The sequence below is a fragment of the Antechinus flavipes genome, chromosome 4 (assembly GCF_016432865.1).
Source record: "Antechinus flavipes isolate AdamAnt ecotype Samford, QLD, Australia chromosome 4, AdamAnt_v2, whole genome shotgun sequence".
Taxonomy (NCBI): Eukaryota; Metazoa; Chordata; class Mammalia; order Dasyuromorphia; family Dasyuridae; genus Antechinus; species Antechinus flavipes.
The window spans coordinates 399,431,181-399,442,400 of record NC_067401.1 but is presented as its reverse complement, the minus strand read 5'-3'; the positions used below and the strand labels follow the sequence as shown (position 1 = coordinate 399,442,400).

The 11,220-nt window shown below is 32.7% G+C and overlaps 1 protein-coding gene and 1 long non-coding RNA gene across 3 annotated transcripts in view; one reads left to right on the top strand and one right to left on the bottom strand.

Moving 5' to 3' along the window:
• Window positions 1–11,220, bottom strand: part of LOC127562781 (uncharacterized) — a 121,527-nt gene that overhangs the window by 66,710 nt on the left and 43,597 nt on the right. The window contains exon 2 of one of the 2 annotated variants that reach the window (XR_007953812.1): window positions 6,605–6,709. The exons of the other annotated variant lie outside the window; for it this stretch is intronic. This is a non-coding gene — a long non-coding RNA (uncharacterized LOC127562781). The remainder of the gene's footprint in view (window positions 1–6,604; window positions 6,710–11,220) is intronic. 2 annotated transcript variants of the gene reach the window in all.
• The window catches only part of RGS13 (regulator of G protein signaling 13), a 46,835-nt gene continuing 44,638 nt past the window's right edge, over window positions 9,024–11,220 (top strand). Inside the window, exon 1 of the mRNA XM_051998755.1 lies at window positions 9,024–9,188. Coding sequence (XP_051854715.1) covers window positions 9,160–9,188 — 29 coding nt within the window. The 5' untranslated portion in view covers window positions 9,024–9,159. The remainder of the gene's footprint in view (window positions 9,189–11,220) is intronic.

The following is an 11,220-nucleotide window of genomic DNA, read 5'->3' as shown; positions in this document are numbered from 1 at the left end:
GCATATTTTAAATGTATTAAGGGAGTTCCCTATTTTAGAATAAGTCTACAGTGATTCTTTTTATAAACCCAATGCTTTTGTAAAGAATAACCCCCTACCTGATTATTTCATAAAATAAAACTCTATAAAGTTAGTGAGCTTTCCTTAAATAGATTGCAATAAATAATACCTAGAAATGTTCCTTTAGCTATGAACAATCCTGTCTAACTCTACTTTCATTCCCTCCCTCACAAATCATTCTTCACAATACTGACAGATAAATTTCCCTTAGCTATGCTTCTATTCACTCTTCTATAAACTTTATGATACCTCTTTATTTCCCACCAAATATAGTTCAGACTCTGATTCCTGGCATTCAGGGCACTAATTAATGGGACAAATGACATCATTACCTCATTCCTCATTCTTTTCTTGCTATGGCTCTTCCTTTTAGAAGACTGAGATTTCAGAGCTCTTAATTTTGAAAGGGAAAGTATCTCAATTTTTGGATTTTGTCATGTTTTCATCATTTTGCTGGGTTTTTTTGTCTTTTGTTTTTAAAAATAAAGTTATACAAAGCTTGTGGATTAAACAAAATAAATTTCTAAATTTAAACAAAAAAATAAATAAATAATACCCAGATAGCTTCCATTTTCTTCAGAAACATATTTAAGTTTAAAATGGATATTCATTCATTTTAGTTCATCTAATCCTACAGATATCATTTCAGTGACAAATTAGGGAAGAAACAATTTATTATAAATGAACCCACAATAAGTTTGATAATCCAAATATTAGGCAGAATTTGTGTAGACATAGCCTTAGAGTTACTTGCTTTTTCCCCCCACCAAGAAGTTTTATATTGACATATGTGGTTTTTACTCTAAGCTGCACATTTCACAAAGTGAAATATATGTATATAAGATATACAATGCTTCCTGTTTTGAACCAGCAGGAAATAAAAGGGATGTTTTCATCTGCCATGCCACAGCATGTATCTCTGATCCAGCCAGATCTCCAAAGTGCAGAGACTTATAAACATTTATGTTAATTCCATCAGTGTAAAAGGATGAAAATGTTAACATGTGAAGAAAATTATTAGATCCCAGAAAAAAAAAAAACTTACTCTTAACAGCTGACCTTAAAGAGACTAGGCACCTCTCCAAAGTTATAAATCTCTAAAAAGGAACATTTTGATAAAATGCCCAGAATGGGAATTGTAAAAAAGGATTTTATGTTCAATTTGGATTAGGTTATGGGGGAAAGTTGACATTTTAATTTTATTAACATCTATTAGTATTCCATTCTAAAACCACATGGAATGATTAAATATCTAAATATATACACAAAGCTTAACTATTTCTGTTTTTTCAATAACCACCTAAAAGAGAATTTTTATACCATAATCCATTCTAGACAAATCAGACATCATATAGCCAAACTGAGTTTATCAGGTTTCCCCACAACTTTGCTCCTGATTTTGAATTTATTATCAGCAGCATAGCCTTTCATCGAGTCTTCTCAGTTTCAGAAAACTTTTTGTTGCTTTCCTATCCCTCATCTACCATCAAAATCAGTTACTGAATCTTATTTATTCTGCCTCAACTAAATCTAGCTCTTTCTCTTTATTTCAGATGCATACAGTCAACCACAGGATCTCACAATTACATGTCTGTACAACAACCTTCTATTAAGTCATTCTAACTCTACCTTCATTTCCTTCCCCACAAATCATTCTTCATAAGACTGACAGATAAATTTTCCTTAACTATACTTCTTCTACAAACTCTATAATATCTCTTTATTTCCTACCAAATATAGTGCAGACTCTGATTCCTGGTATTCAAGGCACTAATTAATTACCACTGTACCTTTTGATTTTCAACTCAATTCAAGAAGGAAGGAAACATGCTTTTTATAAAATAAATACTAGATGCAGGTACTGTGCTAATTGCTTTATAAACATCATTCACTCTTTATTCTTCTAACATACCTTCAAGATAGTGCTATTATTGTCTCCATCTCTTATCTTAAAATTGGGGAAACTTAGGCAAACAAAGCTAGTTTGGTAGAAGTCATTTAACTAGAAAGATGGAGATAATTATAAGAAATATTATGAAAGTGGCCTCAATAAGATGTGGAAACTAATGGGATATGGGGGTGAAACATAATAAAGAGCCAGTGATGACTTGAAGGTTGTAGTTCCCAATGTTTGGAAGTGTTTAATTAGAAATAAGGAGGAAATGTGGATTTAAGAGTATTCTATTTTGAACATGTTGAGTTTGAGATCCTCGGGCACTCACAGGTAATATTTGTCAAATGGCTGGAGTTTAGAAACTCAGGAAAGATATTAGGATTAAATCTATATATTTTAAAGTTTATAACATAGAGATGATGGTTGAATACAGAGGTACTGATAAAATAACCAAGGTGAAAGCATAAAGAAAAAAGAAGAAAAGAGAACTTAATAAAGTAGGGCCAAGATGGTAGAACAGAGAAAGCACTCAACCGAACTCTCTCTCAACACTCCTCTTCAAATAACTCTAAAATAATGACTCAAATCAAATTTTGTACTGACAGAGTCAAGAAAAAGTCAAAGTAAGACACCTCAAGGCAACTTAAGAAGTCAGGAAGAAAAGATCCCTGACTGCAAGGTAGATGCTAGTCAAGAGCCTATGTGGATGTAATATCTGTGATGGAACTAGGTGTGATGACAGTAGCATCAGTAGCAATAAAAGCCTTGGGAATTCTCAAGTCAAGTTGAAAGCCATGATCAAAGAAATAGCCTATACATCATCTTTCAAAAAGTCAAAACTATGCCGAAGGAATATAAAATTGTATGTCTGACCCTGTAATATCACTAGTATTCTTTCCCAAAGGGTTCAAAGAAAAGGGAAAATAACGATTTGTACAAAATATTTATAGCAGTTCATTGTGTGACAAAGAATTGTAAATTGAGGGGATGCCCAGCAATTCAGCAATGACTGAACAAGTTGTAGTATAAAATTCTGTAGGAATACTATTGTGCTATAAGAAATGATGAATAGGATGGATTCAGGAAAAAAAAAACTGAAAATATATATGAACTTATTCAAAGTAAAGTGAATAGACCAGGAAAATATTGTACATAGTAACAGCAATGTTGTAAGGTTGATCAACTTTGAAAATCCAGGAGAACAAATAGGGGATGTTAGAATAGTCTAGACGAGAATTGGGGAAGGATGTGAGCTGGTTTGGTAAAAGTCATTTAACTAGAAAGAGGGGGATAGTTATGATGAATATTATGAAAGTGGAATCAATAAGATGTGGCAACTGATGAGATATGAGATTAAAAAAAACTAAAAAGATAATTGATGATTTATCAGTGCAGATTGAAAAATATTTTTTAAAGCTTTCTTATTTTTTTTATGTGTGTGTGTTTTCTTTTGCAACATGAACATATGTTTGATCAGTATCATGTTGCCTGCCTTTTCAAAGTATAGGGACAGACAAAAGAGAGTGAAAGAAATTGGAATTCAATTTTTTTAAATGTTTAAAATATATATGATTGAGAAATATTTAAATAAATAAATAAACAATTTTTTTAAAGTAAAGGAAAGTTGATAGCACAGAGTTCTAGGATACATGTAGTGCAGGAGTAACTATCCCAATATGGATTCAGAAAAGGAAACAGAAGAAAAGGTTTCACCAAAACAAAAAGACAAAGAAAACATTGTCATAAAAACCTAAGGAGAAAAGAATATCCAGGAATAAGAGGTGGTTAATAATGTCAGATAAATTAAGAAGATGAAGACTGAGAAAATCCATTGGATTTCTCAAATAAGAAATCACTGGTAATCTTAGTAAAATAAGTTTCTGTTGAATGATAAGTTCAGAAGACAGAGTACAAGGGGTTATAAAATGAATAGATATATGAAACAAGGAACTAAAATAACCAGTCTAGACAACTTTTTTTTCCCCTAGGAGTTTGATGAGGAAGAAAAGGATAGATATATATAGAATAATAGCCTGGGGGAGGGCGAAGGCTAAAAGGCTCAATTGAAAACAATTTAAGAATGTAGCAATTCTGGGCATGTGTGTTAGACAGCAAAAAATGAGCTAATCTCTTTATTAAAAGATATTGAAAACTAAAAGGGATTATGGAAGAAGCAAACTATTCACTTTCATATTTGTCTCAGGAAAAATGTAATCCTAGGAGATCTTCTCCCCTCCTTTCAATTAACTTGTTTTTATACTTAAAATGCCCTCCAATCCTCTCCAGCACATCATTACATTTACTGAATTCGTAACCATACTTAAAAAAAAATTAAAACTCTGACACCTTCAGGAAGCCTAAACGTACATAATTCTCTCTAGCTGTCCTATATTCTTGGATTCCACTCTCTTCTCACCTTATAGATCTAGCATCATCTATTTTAATTCTCTAATTTTACAAAAGAAGAAACAGAAATGCTGGGATTTAAAGTAATTTGAGCAAAGCCCCACAGGTAGTAATTGGAAGAATCGTGATTTGAGCTCAGGCATTGATGAATATACAGATAACTACATTATTATGCAATGTATCCTTCTTCTAGACTAAAAGCCCCATGAATCAAGCAAGCAACAAGGATTTATTAAGCACCTACCTTGTTTGGGGTACTTTGCTAGTTATTAGAGATACAAGAACGGAGGTCCCAGTTCTAGAGGAACTTACATTCTTGCTAAAGGAGACAAAGTGTGCATATTACAGGTACATAGCAAATAGAACCAAGTTTATTTGGGGAACAAGATACTAGCAACTGAAGGATTAAGAAAAGCTTCATGTATCAGGTGTTCAAAGAGATGGGTGTGAGAAAGAATACAGGAACGCTGGAACAGAGGCATAGAAATAAGATTTGGGAGTCCACTTATGAAAAACAGTAAAAAGACCAGTTTTGTGGGAACATAGTGAATAAGAAAAATCAATAATATATAATAAAGTTAAAAATATAGGTTGGAACCAATGTATAAACAGACTTTCAATGCCAAACAATAAAGTTTATGTTTAATACTAGAGATTAGAAAGCCATTGGATTTATTGAGTAGGGGAATAGCATAGTCAGACCTCAGCTGTGAGAAAAATCACTTTGATACCTGAAGAGTAAGGAGAGATTTAACTAGTAAGCTATTGGTGGTAATGAAATGGGTACTGAATTAGGACGATGACTATGAGTGGAAAGATACTGACAGTCAGTCGCAAGAGGTAACATGGCAATAAAAAGTGAGATTTCACAAATGACTGGAATGGGCTAATGTTCAGAAATCAATAATGACAATGAGGTTGTACATCTACATGACAGGAAACAGAGGCATTATTGAAACAAATAGGGAAGTTCAGAAGAGGGGTGGGTTTAGGGACAATATACTGAAGTATGTTTTCAACGCTCTGAGATGCCCACAAGACTTCAAATTTGAAGTGTCAAGGAAACAGAGATGTAATATTGGACCTCAGAAGAGAAACTAAAGCTGGATAAATAGATCTTAGAGTCATCAGCATAAAGTTAATAATTAAATCCATGGGAACTTGAGATCATTAAAAGAGAGTAAAGAAAGAAGAAAAAAAGGGTTCTGCTTCTGGTCTTGAGAGTACAATCAGGTGTCTGCTGGAACCAGCTGCAAGACTTGAGAGCTCACTGAAATTTTCCTGATGAGTTGCTAAACATTTACCAAGATGTTTCTGTGTTCTTCTATAAATATCCATTTAACTCAATAGGACTACAATAGAAGGTTCAGGGAATGTAGTCATCACCAAACTGGAAGCCTAGTGACAATAAGATAATAATTAATACTAACAATAAAACAAAAATAAAAGGCATTTATATAGTGCTTTAAGTTTTTCAAAGTGCTTTATATTCATTATCTTATTTAAGCCTCACAGTACTCCTGGGTATATCCACAGTTAAGTAATAAATTAAGGATAATGATTATAGTCAGAGCAATATCCTAATTGCTCTCTCCACGAAAGTTAAGATAATTTTGTTTTTCCTTAAAAGTTATTGAGACTTTCCTTGAAATTTGGTTAGTTTAAGTAAGAACTGAGATGTTATTGTTACTTTCTCATCTCCTGGACAATAAGCAGCCTCAAGAAGCTTCAGGGTCGCTCAAATGCTTATTGAGTAGATTACAGGAACTTTACTCGGCTGAATACACTCAAGAAATTTTTACTGCTTATCCTTGCTCTTATAGCTAAATAAATCTCCTTTCATTAATTATCTACAAATATTTCATTTTATTCCAATGTTGAAGCTAAATTATCAGAGAATTGACCTGACTAGCCCACAATAATGATAGGATGACCCCATGAAGAAACCAGAAGAGGAGCTAATCTTCAAATAGTAACTGAAAACATGCTTAACGAACCATATATTTATTCTTTGATTTATCCCAACCTGTTCTCTAGATCTGCAATTCAATTCAACAAACATTAAGTGCCTTAATCAATACTTTTAAATAAGATACTCCATAAGGTAAGAATATAGGAATGTAGCACAAATACAACTAAGTATGGGAATATCAGGGGTCCTCAAACTTTTTAAATAGGGGGCCAGTTCACTGTCCCTCAGACTGTTGGAGGGCCAGACTATAGTAACTATAGTAAAAACAAAACCTTTGTTTTGTGGGCCTTTAAATAAAGAAACTTCATAGCCGTGGGTGAGGGGGATAATCCTCCTCAGCTGCCGCATCTGGTCCATGGGGCCGTAGTTTGAGGAGCCTGAGAAGTTAAAAATAAAAAGTTTTTTTTTTTAATTTATAAGAAAATTTTAAAAAACATACAGTCAAGTGTACAGTTTTCCTAATAAACTTTCCCATTTTCTCCAATTCCATGTACCATCACTCCATTTGAAAAGGAATTTTGCTTTAGAAAATGAAGACTCTCAAGAATTCAGAGGAACATGGGTAAACTTGCATGAACTAATGCTGAGGAAAGAAAGCAGAACCAAAAATACACATGTGTGTGTTATGCACAATGACTACAGTAATGCAAATTGAAAATGGGCTAAAATGAAGATGAATCCTGTGTAATTATAGTGACCTATCATAATACCAAGAGAAGCAATGAAAAAAACTCATGTTAATTCTTCCATTTATTTTGGAAGTGGAGAACAGTAACTATCTAATGCCGCTAATGGAAATTAATGCAGTTCCTGTGTTTAACTGGTTTTGCTTAACTCTTTCATTATTTTTAGAAAATATTCACTGAATAAGTGCAGGAAGTGGCGTAACAGGCACACAATCACTTAAATATTTTTTGACTAACTAGAGGAGTAGCTCTAAGTGATGTAAAAGCAAAAGGAAACAATGAAACTTTTTAAAACATTTTAAGTTTTTTTTTTTTTTAAATCAGAAGATATTCTTCTGTTTGGTACCATGGATTAAGAAAAAAACACCTTTACACAGTAGAGGGCCTCTATATCTTTTATAATAGCTATTACTTTTGACTCTCAGCAGATGAGATTTTGCTTTGGCCTATTTTGGTCTTCTCCAGTGTAAATTGTTTTCAAATAAGTAAGTAATTTTTCACTACAAGCAAAATGAAATGCTGAACTGATAAGCTAGTTTTGGAGAAAGAATAGGAACTCTTCAAACATCCATGATTGGTTCCCAAGTTTGTTGATTTACATGTTTGCTTTTTTTTTTTTTTTTTTGAGGATTCCTCAACAATGCTTGTCAAATTGATTTGAACTGAATGTATTAAATGGCTTTCTGAAGCATTCAATATTCAACTGTGTATCCTATTAGGACATATTAACTAAATCCAATTCCCATGGCATTTTAAATCTTCCTATAGGTTTTAGAATTATTTCATTTTGTTATTTTTCAGATCACAACTAAGAACAAATATTTATTTTATACAATACCAAGTTTCTTATTTGAAAGCATTCACCAAAACTGCTTTTGTTCAAGTTTGTTTGCATACTGCATTAAAATAAAAACCTATCTGAATAAATTACCCAGGCAAATCCAACAGTTGTGAAACAAGAGTTTGCTTGCAAATTAACCATCTCTAAAGGCTGAAATGTGATAGATAAAAGAGATATAGAATCATTCATGGGGTCAGGAACAGACTCAATTATTACTGAAATTCCATTCTCCCTTTCTCTTCAACTCTATCTATCTCCCAAATCCTTTTGTAGAAATAAGTCCAGTTAAAAGGAATGGTTAGAAATGGAGAAATAAGTCACAAAATCACAGAAAAATAGCCTCAAAGTGAATTCAAGGTGAAAGAGGTGAAAGATTGTTCCATTGCTTGTGCCTGTATGACAGGGAATTCCCTGATTTCTTATACATGCATATGAGTTTTGAGAGGTTTTTATAGTCCCAGGTACCAACTATCCAATTTAGGTTGGTTCCTAAAGCATAATATTAAAGGATCTAGAATTGGAAGAGAACTTGAACATCATAGTTTCATAAATTAAGAGCTAGAATTAAGAGCTTGATTAGTCATCTAATACAGAGGTGTCAGATGAAAAGTCTACTGGCCACATGGAACTCATTCACATTGCCAAATACTGGCCTGAGCCAAATTAAAATGTAATTGGGAAATATTTAACAAAATAAATAAAAATAATAAACCATAGATAATATTACTATTGGTTTTTTATGTGGGCAATAGAGCCACAAAGATCTTATATATAGTTAAGTGGTTTAACACTACTTTTGTAGATTAACTTTTTTCATTTTACATTACATTTTACATTTTACAAATGAGTAACCTAAGACTAATGACACCCTAATGTCTCTCAAATTGTAATTAGCAGGGACACAATTCATCTACAGCCTCTCAATCCAAATTCAATGTTTTTTATTCTATGTTCTTTATATTGTACCTTTCCTTTATCATTAAAGCAACTGTGATTTGCAAGCAATCACCCTGACTCACATAACCCACAGAATATACTAAGTAGACATTGTAAACATAGTTTAAAATACACAGCATAGTCATTTTAAAATCTCTGAAACAGAAGAAAACAGGAACAGGAACAGCTGTTTATTCTCTCTTGTTGGTCAGAAAATCTGTAAAGCTGAAGCAATCAGGAGACTGGTGAAGTGAGAGAACACTGGAGTGGTGAGGTAATAGGAGTCAAGTGTCACTTATGGTATGATTTCCATGGGAGCTGGAGACAGCCTTTAAAAGTATCTCATTTGAAGGGGAAATTAACAATGCTATTTGCCACCAGTCTTATAATAGGGTGAGTATGATAAAACCAATGATTTTTGCTAAAAATCATTACTTTTGCTGATATTTTTGTAAGTTTATGATATTCATTATTTTGTATTGTTAAATGTGTAAAAAAAGCCAACATAGTCATGTGTAGTATTTCAAATGATGTTTTAATTAGGAATGTACCTCCCCCATTTGCTGTATAGGAGAAAATCTAAGGTCCTTCATTCCTCAAGAGTCAGAATGGTATAGTTAGTTAATGAAGGTCTGGATGTGGAGTCAGATCATATTAATCCAAGTCCTGGGTCTGAGTCAGGATCTGACTCTTGGATTGATTAAAGAAATGAAGGATGGTAAGCCTAGGGTAGAAAAGACTTAAGGATGACTTGAAGGGAAGGGGGATTATATTTGTTTTGTCAGGTCTCAGAGAGGAAAACTAGAAGCAATCGGCAGAAAGTTATAAAGGCAAATTTTGGCTTAGTAAAGCCAAATAGGTAAACATTGCCTAACACTTAGAACTAAGCAGAAGTAAAATGGACTGCTTCTGGACATAGCAAGTTCTCCTAACTGAAGGTCTCCCAGGTTGGATGACCTGTTTTATAATCTGATGCAACTACTTCTGGTTTGAGTTGGAACTACAGGTCTCTCAGGTTGTACCTCTAAAATTCTGTCTTTCCATACCTTACAAAATGTATCACTATTCTAAGTTCCTTATTTGTAAAGTTTATAATTGTGGAATAATTATACATTTCAGATTTATGATAAAAGAATTTCTCAGTTCTCCAGTTCTTAAAAAAAGTTTTTTTTTTTTTTTTTAAGCAATTGGGGTTAAGTGACTTGCCCAGGGGTACACAGCTAGGAAATGTTAAGTGTCTGAGACCAGATTTGAACGTAGGTCCTCCTGACTTCAGGGCTGGTGCTCTATCTACTGCACCATCTAGCTGCCCCTCTCCAGGTAACTATTAATTGCTGAGTTCATGCTGATTTGAATGGGTAAAGATATTTTCTTCATAGGAAAGTTTTTAATCCTACTAGAATCCCAGGTGTCATTTTCTTTTGTCCCCAGAAGACAGCCCTATAACTCAATTGGGTATTATAAAAAAAGTATTTTGTATGAAATCTTTAAGAAAAAAATATTTACGGAAGGGAGACTTTTGATGGAATTTCCAAAATTCAAGCAAGGTTTATGAGAATAGAAGTAAAGAAAAAAATATTCTGATTTTGACACGTCAACTTTTATTTAGCGAATATACCCCAATGAATTAATTTAATATTGCATTAATGAAGGAATTTTAAAAAAAAAAGGATTATGTGAAAGAAATTAAAAATGAAAAAGGGACCATGAGGAAGAGGGATGGAAGAAGACAGAGAGAAAATGTAAAATGTAGTAAGAAAATATTATAATTTTAATTAGGATGAGAACATCTCTGGCTGCAAGACTGGTTTCAACAAAAGAGAGAACATCTCTAGTCTGGATAAATTAATATGACTAAAAGTAAGCTGAATTCCAGTAGAAAAAAATAGGTAAACAAGACTCAGAAGCAATTTAGCAATATATCCCTGTGTCTGATAATCACAAGATACAAACCGTTGAGGGAAGTATTCCATTTTTTTTATATCTGCTGAGAATGTTGGAAATTAATTTGATGAAAGTAGGTACAGACCAGCATCTTATACTATATGTTCCTATAAGCTCCAATTGGATATGTGATCTAATCATTTGATAAAAAAAAAAAAAAAAAAAAAAAAAACTAAATGTGAGCACAAAGAGGCATTTTTTAGCACTTGACTAGGAGGAGAGTTCTTAGCCTTACAGAAGTTTGGGGTAAAAAAATAAAAAAACATAATTTAGATTAGATACAATTAGCAATTTTTGCACAAAGAAAGACAGCTTTTAATAAGAAACAAAAATTTTTGAGTGGGGTAAAAAAAATCTCTCCTTTAATTGAATGTCTTTCATATAGATAAGATATTATAAATAGTATGTATGCATGAATACATTATGTATGTATGGAATTGAATCAAATATAAAAACCTATTCACCAATAGAAAAGAGGGAA